The sequence below is a fragment of the Aspergillus heteromorphus genome (assembly GCF_003184545.1).
Source record: "Aspergillus heteromorphus CBS 117.55 chromosome Unknown BO70scaffold_4, whole genome shotgun sequence".
NCBI classification, from domain to species: Eukaryota; Fungi; Ascomycota; class Eurotiomycetes; order Eurotiales; family Aspergillaceae; genus Aspergillus; species Aspergillus heteromorphus.
The window spans coordinates 484,224-504,681 of record NW_020290409.1 but is presented as its reverse complement, the minus strand read 5'-3'; the positions used below and the strand labels follow the sequence as shown (position 1 = coordinate 504,681).

General features: G+C 56.8%; 7 protein-coding genes and 1 non-coding gene across 8 annotated transcripts; 6 read left to right on the top strand and 2 right to left on the bottom strand.

Annotated features, from left to right (window-relative positions):
- Positions 1-1,059: 1,059 nt before the first annotated feature.
- Positions 1,060-1,148, top strand: BO70DRAFT_t72. Its single transcript has one exon. It is a non-coding gene; the product is annotated as a tRNA-Lys (tRNA).
- A 1,325-nt stretch (positions 1,149-2,473) lies between these two features.
- On the top strand, positions 2,474-3,226 carry BO70DRAFT_359383 (GFA family protein). The gene is made up of 3 exons (XM_025542528.1): positions 2,474-2,730; positions 2,793-3,001; positions 3,055-3,226. The coding sequence occupies exons 1-3, from the start codon at positions 2,610-2,612 to the stop codon at positions 3,133-3,135; spliced, it is 411 nt and encodes a 136-aa protein (XP_025402260.1). The 5' UTR covers positions 2,474-2,609; the 3' UTR covers positions 3,136-3,226.
- A 237-nt stretch (positions 3,227-3,463) lies between these two features.
- BO70DRAFT_385216 (putative citrate synthase) lies at positions 3,464-8,410 on the top strand (the record flags this gene model as incomplete). Its single annotated transcript, XM_025545718.1, has 11 exons — positions 3,464-3,751; positions 3,791-3,988; positions 4,051-4,800; positions 4,860-4,942; positions 5,169-5,452; positions 5,513-5,823; positions 6,070-6,442; positions 6,591-6,857; positions 7,265-7,409; positions 7,537-7,640; positions 7,685-8,410. The coding sequence occupies exons 1-11, from the start codon at positions 3,540-3,542 to the stop codon at positions 8,408-8,410; spliced, it is 3,453 nt and encodes a 1,150-aa protein (XP_025402259.1). The 5' UTR covers positions 3,464-3,539.
- A 1,283-nt stretch (positions 8,411-9,693) lies between these two features.
- Positions 9,694-11,505, top strand: BO70DRAFT_418029 (Zn(II)2Cys6 transcription factor domain-containing protein; the record flags this gene model as incomplete). Its single annotated transcript, XM_025547437.1, has 3 exons — positions 9,694-9,777; positions 9,816-10,380; positions 10,496-11,505. 3 exons carry the CDS (start codon positions 9,694-9,696, stop codon positions 11,503-11,505), a joined length of 1,659 nt encoding a protein of 552 aa, XP_025402258.1.
- A 1,028-nt stretch (positions 11,506-12,533) lies between these two features.
- On the top strand, positions 12,534-13,910 carry BO70DRAFT_393587 (uncharacterized protein; the record flags this gene model as incomplete). The annotated part of the gene is made up of 2 exons (XM_025546386.1): positions 12,534-13,395; positions 13,873-13,910. 2 exons carry the CDS (start codon positions 12,534-12,536, stop codon positions 13,908-13,910), a joined length of 900 nt encoding a protein of 299 aa, XP_025402257.1.
- Positions 13,911-14,158: 248 nt separating this feature from the next.
- On the bottom strand, positions 14,159-14,794 carry BO70DRAFT_418028 (YbhB/YbcL family Raf kinase inhibitor-like protein; the record flags this gene model as incomplete). The annotated part of the gene is made up of 1 exon (XM_025547436.1): positions 14,159-14,794. One exon carries the CDS (start codon positions 14,792-14,794, stop codon positions 14,159-14,161), a length of 636 nt encoding a protein of 211 aa, XP_025402256.1.
- Positions 14,795-15,648: 854 nt separating this feature from the next.
- On the top strand, positions 15,649-17,518 carry BO70DRAFT_350316 (MFS transporter; the record flags this gene model as incomplete). The annotated part of the gene is made up of 2 exons (XM_025541688.1): positions 15,649-15,805; positions 15,861-17,518. The coding sequence occupies 2 exons, from the start codon at positions 15,649-15,651 to the stop codon at positions 17,516-17,518; spliced, it is 1,815 nt and encodes a 604-aa protein (XP_025402255.1).
- Positions 17,519-17,866: 348 nt separating this feature from the next.
- Positions 17,867-20,438, bottom strand: BO70DRAFT_359380 (uncharacterized protein). The gene is made up of 5 exons (XM_025542527.1): positions 20,170-20,438; positions 19,323-20,101; positions 19,100-19,250; positions 18,440-19,016; positions 17,867-18,290 (listed from the first exon to the last, which is right to left on the bottom strand). The coding sequence occupies exons 1-5, from the start codon at positions 20,259-20,261 to the stop codon at positions 18,003-18,005; spliced, it is 1,887 nt and encodes a 628-aa protein (XP_025402254.1). The 5' UTR covers positions 20,262-20,438; the 3' UTR covers positions 17,867-18,002.
- Between the last annotated feature and the right edge of the window lie 20 nt (positions 20,439-20,458).

Genomic DNA, 20,458 nt, shown 5'->3' with positions numbered 1-20,458 from the left:
TGGTGTTGGGTTGGGAAGTTATGATACACTTGTGTCTGGGAAGTTTATCCGGCTGTCTTTCTATTCTCTCTGTAAATACTGCAATTGACGAATTCCATCCCCGGACAGGACCACCCAGGAAGGATATATAAAGCTGCCGGCGACCGCGGAAGTCATGTCGATCAAAATCCCTCGACAAAAAAGGTGACCAGATATCCAGAAAGAGAGTTATCCTAAGAAGGAAGTGCCTGGACTCTTATAGACCTAGCTAGGTCTACGCTTGGCGCGCGTATGTGAGGTTGATAAAGAGGAAGCATCATCTACTGCGCCAGTGAAGAAGTCGTCCAGGCTTACTGCAATACCTGTGCATCACATCAAAAATGACATGGCGTAGGAAAGATTTCCGCAACATGGACAGGATGCCCAGACCAACCAACTAAACACATCCAGGCAAACAGATATACTTACACTCCAGTCCCCCCTTCCCTGCCAAAATCATATGATGCTGAATCCGCTACCACGGCCACATGTCGACGCACCGACACTCCCATTCCCCCGTAGCACAGGTACACAAACACAAACCCAGACCAGAACAGACTCTATCCAGAGGTGATCAACATGTGGGCCTCCGCTCCAAGCAAAAAGCAAAAAGCAAAAAGCAAAAGCAAAAGCACCAGGAGCCAGCAGCTAGCAGCCAGCGGCAGCTCAACACATCGGCGTTTACCGAAGATGAGTACTGTCCCCATCGACCTGCAGGTTCCCGGCCGACAGTATCCCCGATTCAAAGGCCATCTAAGACCAAAGGATCGGGTTACAGTGCCACAAGTGCTGAGAACCGTGCTTACAATCGGTCAGTCAGTCAGTCAGTCAGTCGTCAGGGCCTTCCTCTTCGGGCGACGTGACATTGGTAACCCACGGCTTCGGTGTTTGCGGGCACCATCCATGTAGAAGGCTTGTGCGTTTGCTTTCTGGGTATTTGGCTGTGTACAGTGACACTGGACACATCCTCCATTGCTCTCCTGGTTATGGGTTGTTATCCGGCTCATCAGGCCAAAGCTGGGCATCGTCGCCATAATCTCGGCCCGATTAGCTCAATTGGTCAGAGCGTCAGACTTTTATCCCACATAAGGATTATCTGAATGTTGCGAGTTCGAGTCTCGCATCGGGCGGGCCGTAATATCTTTTTCTTTTTTCCCCCACTCTTTTTTTTTTCTGTCCGCCACCTGCTACTACAACTAACTACTTTTTACCCTCTTTGATCTCCTATGCAAATAATCTAGATACCCCCCCCCCCCCCTCCTGTGATTTGGTGACCCATGTCACTCTTTCCCGGCGGGGAAATCATGTCGCTACAAACAAGCTACAGCTCGACTTCAGACTTGGTGGTTCTTAGTGGGTCTTTTCCACATCCACCCTCAGCTATGGAGTCTCCGCCGCCAAGGAACCAGCTTTCCTGCTTGGCAGCAAGCAAGCAGACGAGTATTTGTCAAGCGCGATGCTGCGGTTTTTTTTTTTTTTTTGCGCAGAAGAAGTGGTATCATCCTGCAGTCATCGAATTAGTCCATACTGCGGAAGGTGAAACCCCCGCGCGGACTCCCATTGGAGATACGAACTACTGATTTAGCTGGCTACTGCATAGGTTGGGGGCATCCAGATGCAAGGTCGTCACATAAGAGTCCAAGTCTGCAGCAGCACGATGCAGCAAGCACGCCTCCTCCTGCCGCCCTGAATTTCGGGTCTGCCCTCGGGGAATTATGCGCTTTGTTGGGTCAAGCCACAATGCCGCCCCGAGTAAGCAAGCAAGCCGACTCCTGGAAGAAGATCATTTTTCGATGGATGTTTTGGAATCAGGGTCGAGGAATGCAGTCATACATATACTTACCTTAATCTACATTCTACATACCCTTTTGTTCCAGCAGACCACCCGGGACGGGAACATCGTGATAAGTAAGAGTGAGTGAGTAAGTGCTGGGTGGTAAGCAGGCAGACAGGCAGTCAGGCAGTCAGACGAACACGAGATATTAGCTCCGCCTGCTCCGTGAATGCGCTTCGATCCGATAGCCCCGATTTTTGAGTCCGGTGTGGAATGGTTGCTTTTTTTTTTTTTTTTTTTTTTCTCGGACCTTGGCTGTGGTTCGACAACTCACGGTAGATAGTAGTAAGGTATTCTCTTCTGTAGTTAGCGATGACACAGGAGCTAAGCTAAGCCATGCAACTAATTACTGTGGCAGACCTGCGATCGACGGTCGGGGCCTCTTCCCCGGGATCCAGCGTGACAAATCTTTCGCCGGAAGGGGTAAGCGTGGCATCGAGGGCAGTTTGTTGAATAGTAATATTAAATGTTGCTGGAGCAGAGTTTCGTGCCGGGGCGGGGAACCAGAAGGGCCATGACTAATTCCCCTTCTAGTCGCGCCCATCTCCCCGCCATGTCGTCACCACCGATCAGCAGGAGGAGGAGAGGAGGAGGGGGGAGGAGGAGGAGGAGGAGAAGGAGGTTGTCCACCGGGACATCTGCCCTATAAATACGAGGCCTGTCTGTCTCTGTCTCGAGGGGTCCTCATCCGTGAGCACCTTGGTCGCACATTCCCACCCCACCACCACCAATAATCATCATCACCATCATCATCATCATGCCTTTGACCGGCCACTGCCTCTGCAAGGCCGTCACCTACTCGGCCGACGTCGACCAGCCCGCCCTCGTCGCCTACGACCACTGCGATGACTGTCAGCGTCAGAGCGGCTCTACCTACTGTGAGTGTCCCCTTCGACCCCTACGACCCCAGCCACCGCATCGTACTGATAATCCCTCCCAGCCTTGGTCGCCGTGGTCCCCAAAGCCAAACTGACCCTCAACGGACCCGTCAAGAAGTGGACCGGCTACGGATCCTCGGGCAAGGCCGTGCACCGGCTCTTCTGCTCGGAATGTGGCTCCCCCATTGCCCATGACCCGGATGCCGCCCCGGAGATCATCGCCCTCAAGGCCGGGACCCTGGACACGGAGATCAAGAAGACCCTCCAGCCGGTATGCCTGCCTGTCCTTCAGTCGCCCCAACCGCCAACTAACCACTCGAACAGGACACCGAGATCTGGACCGTCAGCAAGCTGCCCTTCTGCCAGGAGCACCTGGCCAAGCCTTTCGAGCACATGCCTCAGTAGGCAGTCAGTTGGCAGTTAATGGACGGGGGAACGTGTTATGACCGAGACGACGAATAATCCGAACGTAGTGAATGAAAATGTTGATGATTGATCAGACTTCAATTCAAACCTTAGAGCGACGAGTTTCTGCAGTGGTCTCGAATGGCCACCGGTAGGCGTCGGCGTTGGCCCGGCAGTATCGATCGGATGTGCCACAAGGCTGGTATGGTAGTACCCGGCCTGGTGATAATGCCGGTCTTAACCAGTCGAACGATGATGCATCTTATCAGCACCTGGTATGCCGACAGCTGGTACTAACAGTCCTGTTGGTGCTGACTACGGCATATGAGGTACTAGTATCTCGCCATCATCCGTACTGTCACAAGTGATATTTCACCCCGACACGCTCCAGTCTATCTAGCGACATGTCTTCAGGGATCCTTCACATCACAGACTCGCGCACCGGCGTGCAATATGATGTGCCCGTCCGGAGAAACGCCGTGTCCGCCCTGGACATCAAGAAGATCAAAGCCCCAGGAGATGGCACGGACCGGGCTGACCAGGTCGCGAGTGGCCTGCGGGTGCACGATCCGGGGCTGCAGAACACCACGGTCGTCGAAACCGCCATAAGCTTCTCGTAAGTTCTTCCGGGTATGCGATCGATCTGACGTTGCAGGGATCATGAGAGGGGCCTGCTGCTCTTCCGTGGCCACAGTCTGGAGCAGCTCTGGGACAGCGATTTCGAAGACATGCTGCATCTCCTCGTCTGGGCCTCGTATCCGACGGGGCTGCAAAGAGATGTCCTGCGCCGTAGCTTGACGGAGGCTATGCTGGCCGTGCCGGACACGGTGAAAAGGACAATCCAAAGCCTTCCGTGAGGACAAGGACATGTGTACTGTGTACAGGACCTGGACATTCACTGACTACTTAGTGCAGGGGCACGTCCTCGCCACTGTCCCTCATCGTCGCGGGCCTCTCCGCATATCTCGCCAGCAACTCGGACCTGATTCCCGCATCCACCGATGCGAATCTGTACCGGGATAGCACTGAGAACAGCGATCGAGCCATCGTCCAGACCGTGGCGGCCTACGCGGTGGTATTCGGCCTGGTAAGTTGTCATCGAAAGGGCGTGCAGTTCACCCCCCCGGCCGAGGGGAGGACCTACTTGGAGAACCTGTTCATGATGGCCGGCATGGCCGATCCCAAGACCGGCCGCCCTGATCCTGTGCAGCTGTCGTGCTTCCGACGATTTGCGATGCTCAACGCGGACCACGGAATGGCCCTGGCGGTGTTCTCAGCCCTGACGACAGCCTCATCCCTCACCGATCCCATCTCCTGCCTGATCGCCGCCGTCACGGCCGCTTGGGGGCCCCTCCACTTCGGCGCCACCGAGTCAGCCCAGCGGGTGTTAAGACAGATCGGCCACCCGGCCAAGGTCCCAGAATATATCGCCAGGGTCAAACAAGGCCGCGAGAAGCTGTTCGGGTACGGCCACCGCTCCTACAAGGGGATCGACCCCCGGGTGCGACCTATCCAGGCCATCCTGACGGACCTGGACCTGACCTCGAACCGACTGCTGAAAGTAGCCGAGCACATCGAGACGGTGGCATCCACTGACGACTTCTTCCGGCGACGTGGCCTGCATCCGAACGCTGACTTCTACGGAAACTTTGTCTTCACGGGCCTGTACGTCGATCACACTCCCCCCTCCCCCCCTCTTCCCCGGGGCATGACTGACAAGGCAGTGGCTTCGAGCCGGAGATGATCCCAGCGGCGATGCTGGCGCAGCGAATCATGGGCATCATGGCACATTGGCGGGAATACATGGGTAAGCGTGTGATGCGCCGGTGAGATGTCGGGGAGTTCTGACGATGGACAGTGACACGCGGAAAGTTGTTGCGGCCTTTGCACATCTACACTGGGGAGGCAGAGAGCAGGCCGTTGCCCAAGCTTTAGACGGGCCGAGTTGAGTATCATGCGTCCATTTCATAGGAGCCAATCCAATCAGGGCCAAATGGTCCGACGTTGAAGTGCCCGTGTCTCGATAGTCATAGCCCCATCGTACAATCCCACCATCATCAGCATCATCAGCAGCATCATCATCAGCATCATGGCCAACCCATCATCCCAGTCCCCCACTGAAGCCACAGCTCTGCTCCCATCCCAGCCATACTCGGTCTTCACGACCAACCAGAAGCGTCTGATCATCCTGACGGCCGCCCTGGCATCCAGCTTCTCGCCGTTGTCCGCCAACATCTACTACCCAGCCCTGAATTCCCTTGCCGCCGACCTGCACGTAAGCAACTCGCAGATCAACCTCACCATCACGACCTACATGGTCGGTATCCCAACTTGATTCCAGCCCCGACTTCTCTTCTCTAACCACTCACCCAACCAGCTATGTCAAGGCCTCGCCCCGGCCTTCATGGGCACCTTCGCCGACCAGGCGGGCCGTCGACCAGCCTACATCGTCTGTTTCGCGATCTACCTCGTCGGCAACGTCGCCCTGGCCCTGCAACACAGCTACGCCGCGCTGCTGGTCCTGCGCGCGATCCAAAGCTGCGGGAGCAGCGGCACGGTCGCTCTGGCGTCCGCCGTGGCCGCCGACGTGATCACCTCCGCGGAACGGGGCTCCTACATGGCCATCACCTCGCTGGGGATCATCCTGGCCCCGTCGCTGGGCCCCCTGCTCGGGGGCCTGCTCAGCCAGTACCTCGGCTGGCAGGCCATCTTCTGGTTTCTGGCCATCACCTCGGCCCTCTTCTTCCTCCCGCTGCTGCTCTTCTTCCCCGAGACTTGTCGGAATATCGTGGGCGATGGCTCGATCCCCGCAACGGGGTGGAATCGGTCTGTTCTTGCGTGGTATCGAGATCACCCCTCGGCTATACATATCCAAGCTCCGGTCCCTCAGCCTGAATCTGGTTCAAGCACCGGGACAGACTCAACCCCAGACAGAGACACGACAAAGCTTACCCTCCCCAACCCCCTCTCCACCCTCCGTCTGCTCTTCCATCGCCCCACCGGCCTCCTCCTGCTCGCCAACGGCATCATCTTCGCCAGCTACTACGCCGTGACGGCGGGCATCCCGTCCCAATTCCAGCAGATCTACCACCTCAACGACCTCGCCATCGGCCTGGTCTTCATCCCAGCGGGGATCGGCTCTCTCCTGAGCACGACCTTCAACGGTCTGGTGGTCGACTGGAACTACCGGCGTCTGAAACGCCACGCCGGGATCCCCGTCGAGCGGACCCGGAAACAAGCCCCCGACCACGACCATGGGACGTTCCCGATTGAGAGGGCCAGGTTGCAGGTTGGGGGGCCGATGACGGTATGTCTAGGCTTCTTCATGTCCGTCCGTATAACAAGGAAGACACGGATAGGGGATGGGGAGGGGAGATGGAGAGAGAGAAGACAAGAACCCGTGCATGCCAACCAAGCAATGCAATCGAGTGAGTAACCTGACATGGCATATACAGATCCTAGCAAGCCTCACCATCCTCCTCTACGGCCCGATCATCGACGCCCATCCGCCTCTGCCTCTCGCGCTGGCCCTGATCTTCACGATCTGCTTCGCCATCACAGCAGCATACAACATCCTCAACGTGCTGATCGTGGACCTGCACTACTCAACCCCGGCCACCGCGATGGCGGCGAATAACCTCGTGCGGTGCTTTCTGGGCGCGGCGGCGACGGGGGCAGTGCACCCGATGATCCTGGCCTGGGGGAACGGGGCGACCTATGTAGTGGTGGCGGGGTGATGGGGGGCGCGTTGGTGTTGTTGGGAGTGGTGTATCGGTATGCACTGGAGTGGAGGGTGCATGGCAATGGGCATGGCATAGCTGTGGATTGAATTCGATGCCCCGATGCCTTGTGGATTTCTATCTGGACCGGACCGGACCGGTCAGGGCAGGGCAGGGCAGGGCAGGGCAGTGGAGGAAATGTCTCCGGGGAGTGGAGTGGATTATTTGCCGATGCGTGGGATGGGAGTTACACATGCTGTCGTGGGAGGGTTACCTGTCTTCTGTCTTCTGTCTTCTGTCTTCTGTCTTTTGTCCTGGGCTTGGGTGTATAAAGCTGGTGGGGTGCGCTGCGAGACAGACTCCAATTCTCGATCAAGTATCTCGTATCTTGAACAATTGAGCATTCCAAGATGTTCTATCCACTGCTGCTCCTGCTCGTCGTGTTCCCCCTTCTGGTCCCTGCGCAGATCGACCTGCCGACCTTTGACCAGACCCTGTATCTGAAGTACCCCAATACCCCGTGGGTGAATCCGGGAGATGATCTTTTGATGTCTGGTTTGCCTCCCTTTTCCTCATTCTTCCCTCTTCTATCTCTTCTTCTCCCCCCACCTCGAAAGAAACCCCGAGTAAGTAATAATAATAATGCAAAAATATATATATATATATATATATATATATACAGAAACCCACCCCCTCCCCTACCTAAGCACGCACAACCTCTCCCAAAACACCACCTACCTCCTCCTCTTCCTGGACCTGGACGTAATCTACGGCCAATCCTCCACCGTGATCCTCCACTGGTACCAGCCCGATCTGATCTCCAACGCCAGCATCCCCAGCCCTCCAAGCCCCACACGCAAACCCTACCACCACGAAAACCAAAACCAACACCAATATCAACATCAACTCCAACTCCAACTCCAACTTCCCCTCCCACCCCTCCCCCCTCCCATCTAACCCCCAAACCCAGACCCTCCCCCTCCCCAAACGCAAGCTACATCGCCCCGCGCCCCCCACCGGCCTCCCACCACCGCTACGTCTACCTGCTGTTCGAGCAGCCCGACACCTATGTCTTCCCGACGTGCTTCAACCATATCTTCCCCCCGACGGCGGAGGCCAGGGCCGGGTTTGATACGAGGCAGTTTGTCGAGGTTGCGCGGTTGGGCGGCCCGGTGGCGGGGAATTGGTTTTATGTGGTGAATGATCAGGTGGGTTCTGGGGGTGGGGGTGGGGGTGGATTTATGGGTGGGATGGGGGTGGAGATGGGGGTGGAGGGGAGTGATGAAAGGGAAAGGGAGAGAGAAAGAGAAAGACCGGGAGTGAGACCGGGAATGGGACCGGGAATGGCGACCTCTCGGCCGGGGTTTACCACCACCACCACCTTCCCCGACAGCAACAACAGCAACAACAACAGCACCAGAACAGAAACAGAAACAGAAACACAGCGGACAAGTCCGACGACAACTTCACTCTGGAGTGCCCCATGCACTCCTGCCAACATCATCATCATCACCCCCCCCAGCAGACCATCTCGGAACAGGCACATTCCCGGGTAGGACAAAGAAGGGATAGGGATACCGCAATAGGACTGCCTCCAGCCAGGTTACACCCCGCCGCGATGCCCAGACGTGCGCACGCATAGCATAGTACTTTACTATTTGATCTTATTCCTATGGTCTTACCCGGTGCGGTGCTGGTGGCTTGTGCTGTGCCCTGTGGACGGGTTTGGTTAGCGAGTTGGGAGAGGGAGTTCGTGCCAAGGAGAGAATAGGGATTAGGGATTAGGGATTAGGGATTATTAGGCGAGGGAGCTTCAATGGATGGAGAGAAAGAAAGAAAGAAAGAAAGAGAAAAAGAGAAAAATGAAATGAGATGCGATAAAGTACAGTGGTGGTGTTACGCGGCGGAATGGAATTGTGACTGGAGACTGGAGAGGTTCGGGGATGAGGGTTTGGTTTATTTTTTTTTTGTTATTTTTTTTTTTTTTCTGATTTGCGTTGATTTGTTTTGATTTGATTTGCTTTGCTTTTTGGAGTGGTCAGTCGCTTGGGATATCATATCTTGGATTAGGTTGGTTTCAGCCTTGTTTTCTTGTGTCTTATACTATACTAGCCAGTACTTACTTACTTACTACTTCTTACTTACTTACTACTTCTTACTTACTCACTACTTCTTAATTACTCACTACTTCTTAACTACTCACTACTTATATCCTATCCCTCGAGATATCTAGTCTGTCTACTACCTATCTACATCACCACAAATCTACCCAAGCTCCCACCCCGGAAATCCCCCAATTCCCCGTCCAACCAAGATCTGCCCTGCAACCCAGCAAAGAAACACAAACGGCCGTGCATGCTCGCCGACCAATCCCTTTCTCTGCCGGCTCAGCTCAGCCTTAGATCCTCGCACGACATAGGGATGTGGAACCTGGATTGATCGGGAGGGGAGGGGAGGAGAGGAGAGGAGAGGTTACATGGCTGAGCTGTGATTGTTACTGTGGTTTCTTGCTTGGGATAGGTTGGGGTTAAGGTTGTGGAGGTGCGTGGCCAAGAACTAATCAAAGCAGGTTGAAGGGGGGGGGGGGGGGTAAGTCTGGGGGATCTAGATTGGATTGGATATGTGTGTGTATACGTATATGTGTGTGTGTGTGTGTGTGTGTGTGTGTTTGGGGGAGAGTCTACTTAGAGGGATGGGGAAGATGTTTGTGTTTGTGCATTCACTTGTCATTTACTCACCTTTTCACCTCCTCATTCTCTTACTCTCTTACTCTCTCACCACCCAGCCCATTAGCCTTCTCTCTCTACTTCATCTCCCCTCCCATCCATCCACCCTCACAATGAACCCCTCTCCCAAATCCCAATCCCACCCCCAATCCCACTCCCATCACCATCCCCAACCTCACCCCCCACCCTCCCCAAAAGTGTCAAAGTGCGCTCCACCTGCAACGCCTGCCAACAGGCCAAGATCCGGTGCAGCCACGAGAAACCCTCCTGCCGACGATGCCAGAAGCACAACATCGAGTGCATCTACAGCATCTCCCGGCGACTGGGGCGGCCCGCCAAGAAGAAAGACGGCTGTTCCTCGCCGTCCGCCACGCCCGCCGGGACGGCTGCGAGGGGAGGTGGGCTGGGGGGGACGCTGGATCATGATCCGCTGGATTTGGAGAGATGTTTTGGTCCGCAGCAGCAGCAGCAGCAGCAGGGGGCGCAGCGGGGGATGATGCGTGGGGGCCAGAAGAAGAAGAACAAGGTCAAGGAGGATGGTGGCATGGGCATGGGCATGGGGTTGGGGTTGGGTATGGATATGGGCATAGGTATGGGAATCGGGGTGGGCGTGGGCATGGGCATGGGCATGGAGGTGCAGATGGGGCTGCAGGAGGTGGATGCACTGGGACATCGGGGTCATGGGTTGGATGATACCCTGATGCTGGAGAATATGGCTGGCGTGGAGATGGATCCTGTCTCGTTGGAGGGGGGGTCGTCCGTGCAGACGGACTGTTTTATGGATGGGGGGTTGTTTTCGGGTTTGTACTTCCTCTTCTCTCTCTCTCTCTCTCTCTTTCTTTCTTTCTGTTTTCCTTCTCCTTTTATGGCGATGTGATATGGATGGACACTCCTGAATGATGCTGATAACGCCAGTCTCCGACGGAATCGACCTCTCGACCGACAGCTGGCTGCACGAATTCATGACAAACCCAGCCGCAGATCTAGCACAGGAACGCGAACTGCTCGACTCGCTGGGTCTGAGCAGCATCAAACCCGAGAGCAGCTGTGTCGAAAACTCCCCCGAAACAAAGGGGTTCGTGACCGAGACGCAGGACGAGGGATATCTCGCGCCGACGACGTTCGAACACCAGCAGCAGCAACAGCAGCAGCAACAGTCAGATGTCCCGGACCAGAAATACCTCAAAGAGGACCTCCTAGCCTGGCCGCAGCCGGTGGAGAATTTCCCCAGACCAGTGTCAATAACAGACTCCACCCCGGCGAAAGTCTCCAAGCGGGGGTGCGGATACGCACTCCCACCCACCGGGGGAGAGATCACGCCCACGCCCGCCATGCTACAATATCAATGCCAATGCCACGAACGAACCAGTCGCGAGCTCATCCGCGTGAACATCTTCGCGTCTCGCGCGGGGCCCTACGCCACGATCGACTCGATCCTCAGCTGCCAGCGCGTGCTGCAGCAGCTCTCCGAGACCATCCTGCAATGCACCGTGTGCTGCCGCACGCGAGCCAACCTGCTGATGGTGGTGATCGTCGGCATCGACAGTCTCGTCACAGCGCTGGAAGCCATCACGTCCGTGGACAGCGGGCTCGCGGACCGGCTGTTCGCGGGCTATCATCATCACGACCAGCTGCTCCCGGACCGACGGTATCGGGGCCCCGGGCTGCAGTTTCGGAGCCAGGTGGAGGCGTGTCCGCTGGTCGTGGGGGGGTTCTGCGTGCCGACGGAGGACAAATTCTGCTTTATCAAGCATGTCTTGTGGCTGCGGTTGTCGGAGATGCTGGCCACGGTTCGGAAGATCCGCGTCTGCACGCAGGAGATTTCGCCTGTTTCGGCGTCGCGGGGGAAGCTGATCATGATGATGGAGACAGATCGGAGGCTGGAGCTGATTATGATGCGGACGAAGATGTTGGCCAGGCCGTGATATAGGTCGTAGCTGGTGGTATCCGGGGGATGTAATGTGTAGGGTTTAAATAAATTTGGCTTGGGGGGTTGTTTGATATCGTGTACTTGTTTCCGTGAATACCCATCGCCTAATGTTATCCATCTCACCGTAGACTCCATCGTAGACGCCACCCCAGTCATTCCAAGTCCATTCTCTCTATTGTTTCCTATCCTATGTCCAAACTCCAGTTAGCATACCCATCCATCCCATCACCCAACCACGCAACCCAGCAACTTACCAGCACCAGCGACAGCCCAGCCAGCCAGCCACCCGTCACCGTCAGTCAGTCGCCATCGCCATCTGTGCGACCCATCCGCGGGTCGAATGACAGATACGTTCCACGATGAAGTGGCGGATCTCCAGACCCAGCCAACAAAGCTTAATCGCAGGGTCGAAGGGAAAATGTGAGGCTGCCATGCCAGCCACCCCATGCCACACCGAGGTTGTACTCGTGGATAGGGAAGACGCAAGAGACGGGATGGGGGCATTGTCACGCACGTGAAGGAGCAGGATGCGGTATCCAGTATCCAGTATCCAGTATCCAGTATCCAGTATCCAGTATCCAGTATCCAGTATCCAGTGTCCAGTGTCCATGTATGTCTGTGGACAGACAGAGAGGAGGTAGTATACCCTAACCTTCCTTCCACGTCCCCAACCCATTCATATCTTTTCTCGTTCTCTCTCCCTCTCCCTCTCCCTCTCTCAAACCAGACACAACAACAATCAGGATGCCTTACCCCTATCCCTATCCATCTCCCTCCCCATCAACAATGTGGACATCCACTACCACCGGAGGAGGAGGAGGTACATACCGTCCCAACTCCAGCAACACCAAATCCAAACCGACCCCAACCTCCACCACCGACCTCTCCCTCCCACTTTCCCTCCCCCTAGATGTCCCTCCAAGCCTCGACCTCGACCTCCCCCTCTCTCTCCCTCTCCCTCTCCCTCTCTCCCTATCCCTCTCCCTCTCCCCAATCGACACCACCACCACCACCACCACCACCATGACAACTTCATTAACCCCCACCCCCTGCCCCTGCCCCTGCCCCCTCACCACCCTCCAACTAACCACCGACCTGCGCACAATCCAACCCGTCCTCGAACTGAGCACGATCCTCTCCCTCATCCAACGGATCCACACCCACGCCCAAACCATCCTCTCGTGTCCGGAGTGTCGCAAAGCCCCACACACCTCTTTCGGCGTCTTGCCTGGCCTTGCAGAGCAGTGTCTTTTGCTGTGTGAGGCCGTGTGTTTGGCTTATGGGATTGGGGGGGCTGGTGTTGGTGTTGGTGTTGGTGTTGATTTTGATGTTGATGTTGGTGTTGATCTCGATCTCGATCTCAATCTCGATCTCGATACTGATATCGGGAGGGGGGTTGGCGGTGGAAGTGGAATCGGAATCGGAATGGGTGGTAATAGTGGGAGTGGGAGTGGTGCTGGTAGTGCTGGTGGAAGCGCAGGTGGCAGCAACAGCAACAGCAACAGCAGCAACAACAACAACTTCCTCTTCGACCTTGGTTTTGGAGCCGAGCAGTCCACCGTGTCGCTATCACAGTGTATATGCATGCGGAGCAAGACGCGGCTGGGACAGATGGAGCTGGATGACAAGGAGGAGGTGTTGCTGGTTAGGACGTTGGTGGGGAGGTATTTGGTCAAGGTGGTGGGGGTGTTGGAGGGGGTGGGCAGGGCGTTGAGGGGTGGTTCTCGGTCTGGGGCTGGGTTTGGTGGTGGTGGTGGTGGTGATTCTGGTGGTGTGAGGGGGAAGGAGAAGGGGTGTGTGGGTGACAGGACTGGATTGCGGGCGGAGGTGGAGGCGGTGGTGAGGAGGTTTGTGGTGTTTATGGAGAAGGTGGGCGTGGAGGCTGGTAGGTATTCTGCTTTGCTTTGCTTTGCTTTGTTGTGTTGTGCTATTTTGTTGTCTTCTGGGTTGTTTTGATCTATTCGGTGGCTAATGGCTGGTGTAGGGGGTGTGAATTGATGGCGATGATGACGAGGCGGGAGGGGAGGACTATAGAGGAGGGACTATCGAGGGAGGAAGGACGACGACGGCGACGACGACGGCGATATAAGGCGCTAGACCTGCGAGAGCAATGGAATGAATTCATTAGATTATTGTGATCTCCAACTGAGGTAAGCGAGCTTCACTCAGTAACTTAACCTAGAACTGGCATGGGACAACGACGAAAGGGAAAAAAAAAAAAAAAAAAAGGTTTGGAGAAACACAGCCAGATCTGAAACGAAAAGGAAAAGTACAGAAGTAGACACCAACCCATTCCTATCCAGCACCGGACGATGCAATCCGCCGCAAGCACCAAGATGTTGACGAGCACTAACACCAATAGGTCGGCGACAAGACGTTGATGAGGCGAGATTGGTGTAAAGCGGACAGACAAGGCGTCGATGAGACGAGAGGTCGATAATATGAGACGGTGATGAGACGCCAAGTCAATGTACATTCGATGGAAAGATTCGGAAAAAAAAAAGTCGAGAGAAGCCGATGGATAAAGTTCAAGTCGAGAAGAACGATGAGACAAGAACAAGCCCAGCTGACAAGTCAAGAGCAAGAGCAACCCAAGCATCGATCAACACCAGCCCTGCACCGCCCAGTGAAAGGAACTGGCGGGTCGATTAACGAGGGAGGGGGCGCTTGAAATGGCCGACCCACTGGCCCCAGGCGAGGACCTTGTCGACCAAAGCGGCCTTCATGATGCCGACAGTGACCTTGTCAGGCTTGACGAACTGCAGAGGCTCACTCAAGGCCACGATGGTGAAGACATAGCGGTGGAAGCCGTGACCATAGGGCGCAGCAGCACCGACATAAGCAGAGCCGAGGAGGTTGGGAACGAAGTGCCAGCCGGCGTAAGTCACACGACCATCGACATTGCAATTCTTCTCGACGTCTTCGTTGTAGGCAGCGAGGCAAGTGGCGGGAATGCCGAAGAAGAGTCCGTGAGTGAAGACCATGAAAGGAATAGGCACGTCGGGGTCTTCGACAATGAGAACAAATTCGGCGACCTGGCCAGTAGGAGGCAAGTTCCAACGCAACTCGGGAAGCTTTCCCTGGCCGTCTTCGTCCAAGCAGGTGTGGTGGTCGCGGAGGATACCTCCGGACAGGCCGCACTCGGGGGACTCCAGGTTGATGGTCGCCTCCGGGTGGTCTTTGAAGGCCACCGAGTTGCAGATCAGGTTCTTGTCATGGTTTCTGATGAAATACAGAGCCTTAAACAAAATCATCTGCAGGTAAGCCAAAACAAGGGCGAACATCTTGACGGTGGTCAAACGAGAGAGCGAAAGGAGCGGTCAGAGAAGGAGAGGTGAGGTTTATTGGAGCAGTGGAAGACTTGAGATGAAGAAGACAAGGAATTCAACGCGAGAACGCTTCAGACACGAACGCTTGCCAGCACGGAGGGTAGGGAGAGACGGAGAGAGGTGGAAGGAGGAGAGAAGGAGAGGGGAGAGGTGAGGTGAGATGAGATGAAGAAGAAGAAGGGTCTCGCGTGTTGTTGACAGTGAAGGACGGGCCCATCTGGGACGACGTGTCTCGAGCCACCGGCCCGGAACCGGAGGCCCTCTCGAGTCAGGGGTCATCCGGTATCCAGGAAGTGATGTGTTACTTTTTGACCTATAAGTGGCCGTCGTCGTACCTGAGTCTGGGCAGTTAGGAATTGCCCGCGACCTGGAAAGAAGTGGTCGAGGTCGACCTGCCGCCGGCTCTTCCCCGACTACTTTACCACCAACATGTAGGTAGAGTTCCCAGCTACTGAGGTATAGATCGAGCTAGGCAGAACTAGAAGAGAACCCCACCCCGTCCGATGAGGATATAATGATATTGGGGGTTTAAAGTTCTCGGCATCTGATCCGAGCGATTGATACGATAACGGCACGATAACGGCACGAGGACGGACCGGCAGTGGGGGCGGATGACGTAGCCGTGCATTAGCGTGGTTGTGCATGCGGCCGTGCTGACTAACCGGGCAGCAGCCAGCACAACTCCGCCTGCTCATCTCCGCGGGTCTCCGGCTGCTCCGAACTCTTCGTTCCTGCTGGATGCTCGGATTGTGAAGAAATCGTCCTCGAGTCTGACTCTCTGTCCTCCCTCCCTCCCTCCCATCCTCGCCATGGAGCTCCCCTTCCCGCCGGTCTCTCGCGAGGAGGACGTCCAGGCCCGTGCTCCGCGCTATCCCGGCGAGGATACCAAGCCCACCACCCGCCGAGAGATCTGGGGTTGGTACGCCTATGGCATCGCCGCTGAAGTCTTCGCCGTCTGCGGTGTTGGTGAGTCGAGCAACCCACCGTCGTGGCTCGAGCTAATGTCGCGCCTCTGCTGCAGGCTCCTTCCTCCCCCTCACCCTCGAGCAATTGGCCCGCGAGCGTGGATTCCTGCAGACCAGCCATCTGCCGTGCGTTGGTCCGGGCTCGCCCTCTGCGACCGGCGAGGACAACGATGAACAGTGCGTGGTTCCCCTGATGGGACTGCAGATCAACACCGCCAGCTTCGCCATGTACACCTTCTCGCTGGCGGTTCTCGTGCAGGCGTTGACCCTGATCTCGTTCAGCGCATTGGCCGACTATGGTATGCCATCCGCCTCACAATCCCCAACCCAGCCGCTGCTAACCAACCAACCACCCAACCAACCAGGCAACAATCGTAAGACCCTGCTCCTGAGCTTCGGCTTCCTCGGGGCCTTCACCAGCATGCTGTTCGTCTTCGTCACCCCCTCGGTCTTCCCCCTCGGGGCCGTCCTCGTCGTGATCGGGGTGGTCTGTCTGGGCTCGTCGTTCGTGGTGCTGAACTCCTTCCTGCCGGTCCTCGTCGCCAACGACCCCTCCATCGAGCACGAGACCAAGGAATCCGAGGAACTGCACTCCCTCAACACGGACAGCGACGGCCACTCCCGCACGTCCGTCGACCTGGAAGAGCTTCCGCGTCTCCGACCCGCCACCGACGCGGGCACCTCGCCCGAGCTGCAACTCTCCACGCGGATCTCCTCCCAAGGCGTCGGGCTCGGCTACTGCGCGGCCGTCTTCGTGCAGATCCTCAGCATCCTGCTCCTCTTCGGACTGTCCAAGACCTCGCTGCCCCAAATCGCGCCGACACTGCCGCTCCGCTTCGTCCTCCTGCTGGTGGGGGGGTGGTGGTTCCTGTTCACCCTCGTCAGCCGCAGCTGGCTGCGCAACCGGCCGGGCCCTCCACTCGAATCGACCCACGGGCTCTCGCGCCCCCGCGCCACTCTGCACCTCATCACCTTCGCCTGGAAATCCCTCTGGCACACGACCAAAATCGCCTTCCAACTCCGGGAGGTCGTCCTCTTCCTCATCGCCTGGTTCCTGCTCTCGGACGCGATCGCCACCGTCTCCGGCACCGCCATCCTCTTCGCGCGCACGGAACTCAAAATGAGCACCACATCCATCGCGCTCCTGTCCATCACGGCCACCGTCTCCGGCATGTCCGGCGCCTTCCTCTGGCCGCTGGTCTCGCGGCACTTCGGCCTGAAGTCGAACCACACGATCATGCTCTGCATCGCGCTGTTCGAGCTCATCCCCCTCTACGGCATGCTGGCCTACATCCCGCTGTTTAAGAGATGGGGCGTCATCGGCCTGCAGCAGCCGTGGGAGATCTATCCGCTGGGCGTCGTGCACGGCATCGTGTCGGGCGGGTTGGCGTCGTACTGTCGCTCGTTCTTCGGGCTGCTGATTCCGCCGGGCAGCGAGGCCGCGTTCTACGCCCTTTACGCGGCCACGGATAAGGGCAGCTCGTTTATCGGGCCGGCCATTGTGGGTGGTCTGATTGATGCGACGGGGCAGGTCAGGTCCGGGTTCTTTTTCATTGCGGTCCTGATCGTTCTCCCGATTCCGCTGGTGTGGATGGTTGATGCCGAGAAGGGACGCCGGGAGGGCGTGGCCGTGGCGGAGAAGTTGGATGGCGATGGGGATGTCGATGGGGATTGGGAGAGAGGCGAGGAGGGAGAGGGGTTGTTGAGGGGGTAGGGGGGGTATTTATGTTGCCTTGCCGGACTTGAGGTGGGGATGGATGAATTATGTGGAATGAATTATGGGCCAAAGGACGATGCACGATGTGAGTGAGACAAATCTATCGCGATGTGGGTGAAAGTGAACCTCACAACACAACAACATCTCATGGCTGGGGAGGCAGTGACACGTGACCGTTGAATCACGATGTATGTATCATATCCAAATCACCAGGTAGATCGATTCCTCATTTGCGGGTTAGTTTTTACTCCATATCACAGTTGACCTTTCAATATGTATATGTATATGTATATGTATGTATTAGGATCCGTAGAACCAAGAGTGAGTAAGTGAGTAAGTGAGTTAGTTACATTACTTAATAGCCTGAGACCCGCCAACCCAACTGAAATCCCTATACTATTTACCAAAAGAACCAGAAAAATGCACCGCAGCCTACAGCCCTCCCCCTCCCCCTTAACTCCCATCTCAATTTTTCCAACTCTCACTCCTCATCCACCACAACGACCATCCAAACCCCGACTTCCCCATTACTCGCCAGCAGCGGCGTGCAATGAACCCAGCGATCTCTGCCCTGCGCATTGAACCGTGTCACCCACTTGATCCTGGCCGTGACGCTCCTCCCGCTCATCAGCGCATGCAGCAGCTCGTCTCTCACCGCGGAACTGCTCCCGATCCTCGACAGGAAGGACGTCTGCAGCATGCCGGGGATCTGTAGCGAGGGGGAGGTAAATAGGATTCGGAGGGAGGGGTACGGTCGGACGAGGAGGTACTGGGTTTTGGTAGTGGTTGTTAGCCTTTTTTTTTTTTCTTGTCCTCTTGAGAAGAGGAGGTATGGATTGGAAATCGTAAGGGTAAGGGTAAGGGCAAGGGTAGAAAGTGGAAGAAGAAGAAGAAGAAGAAGAAAGAAGGAGTGCTCACATTCTCATAAACCCCCGTCAACGACCCCTTAAACAACTCCGCCTTCAAATCCTTTTCCTTAATCGCCTCCATCTCGACCGTATCCGCCATCGACCACGTCCGACTATGTCCCTGAAAGGTGCGATCCAAAGCCGCCGTCACCGGCTGGAACAGATTCCCGCCGACGTCGCGCGCCACCCCCAGCTCGCGCGGGCTGAACAGCTCGCTCAGGTCCCGGAATTCGTCGGTGGGGGGGGCAGGCTGGACGGGTGTTTTCTGGGCCGGGGATCCGGTGTCCATGACTGTGTCGTTGTCGTGGTCGATGTCGTTGTCGATGTCGGTTGTGGGTTCGGGTTCGGTGTCGGCGTCCGTCTTGGTGGAGGAGGAGGTGGTGTCGGTGGTGGTGTCGGTGTCGGTGAGGCCTTCGTCGCGGCGTCGCTGTTTCTCCTGCAGGGCGCGCAGAGACTCCATTTGCGCGCCGTCCATGGCAAGTCCGCTGACGTCGATCTGCGCGCCGATGAAGTATCGTACTGTGCCGTGGCTGTCGCAGAGGGGGGCGCATTGGAGGAGGTTCATGAAGGGGGAGCCGTCGCGGCGACTATGAGATGGGTTAAACTTGGTTGGAGGGGCCCAGGTGGGAGAGGAGGGAGGATGGGGGTCAAGAGGAAGAAGAATGCGTACTAATTCAAGAATAGCTCCGAATGATGTCTCCCTGCCGCCAACGCCTCTCGGATCCGTCGCACACTGCACGGATTCGTATGAGGCCCTTGAAGGAATCGACAATTCCGACCGAGGACGTAGTCCATTCCGTACTGCGTGGTGCGGTGGAACTCTAACCCTCTATTAGCACCCATTTCATCACCCCGAGGAAGAAGGGAAGGGAAGGGAAATGGGGGGAACTCACCCTCCGAGGCAAAAATAATCGGATTATCGCGCCTCGACGGATCCGTCAGACAGAACACCTCGGCCAGGGCGTCCGACGTGCCCTGGAACTTCTGCGGGAGGGTGCCGCGGACGCGCTCCTCGACGACGCGGCTGGTGATGTTGATGCAGCGCGAGGTGATGAACGCGGGGAGTTCCTCGTCGGTCAGGGCCTGCAGGGCTTCCTGGACGCGCCGCTGCAGGGCCGGATGGGTGGTCTCGCCGATCTGCTCGGCGACGGGGAGGGCGGGGAGAGGGAGGTCGATGCAGCAGCGCACCAGCGCGTTGGCGTACTCGATGGCCTTGAGCGCCTTGCGCGCGTTGAGGTAGTAGGTGAGCAGCCGGAGAGAGCGCGGGCGCTCCTCCAGGAGGAACTCGCGGAAGCGCGCCAGATATCGCGGGTTGTTGAGCAGCGACAGCATGTGTTCGGGCGAAAACATCAGGTCCGCCAGGCGCTCGAGATCGTGCAGCGGGGCGTCGGTGGTCGCGTCGAAGGGCGCGATCAGGTCGTAGCTGAGCCCGGCTTCCTGCACGGGGTGGAATTGCTCGGAGCCGTCGTAGGGGTTCTGCTGTTGCAGGAGGGGCAGCTCGTTGACCATGTAGTTGCGACGGAGGGTTTTGAGCGAAGGCCGCGAGGTGAGGCTGGTCGGGTTAGGGTTAGGGTTGGGATTGGGATGGGGATGGGGATGGGGATGGTCGAGGATGTGCGCGCGGCTGGGGGGACGGGGGAAGCCGGAGATGAGCGAAGGGGGATGGGAGTGTCTGGTCGGTTAGTGATGTGAAAATGAAAATGAAAAGAGAAAAAAATCAAAATGAGGGTCAAGACTCACAGTGGTGGGGGATAATCGTCGAGGGCGACGGTGGAAGGGTACGAGCGCAACGAGGCGGCGTCGTCGTAGCTGGAGCTGGGGTATCGATCCATGATGATGGTGGGAATGTGAATTCTGTCCACTGTCCACTGTCCACTGTCGACTGTCTGGCTGTCCTCCCCGGACGACGGGCGCAAGCGCATGTCTTATACAGCGTTCCCCCGCGCATGCCCCTATTCCACGCGATGATGTATCGAATGATCGCTGGCGGGCAGGAGGTGAACAGGCAGAGAAGGCAACCTGCGTCGCG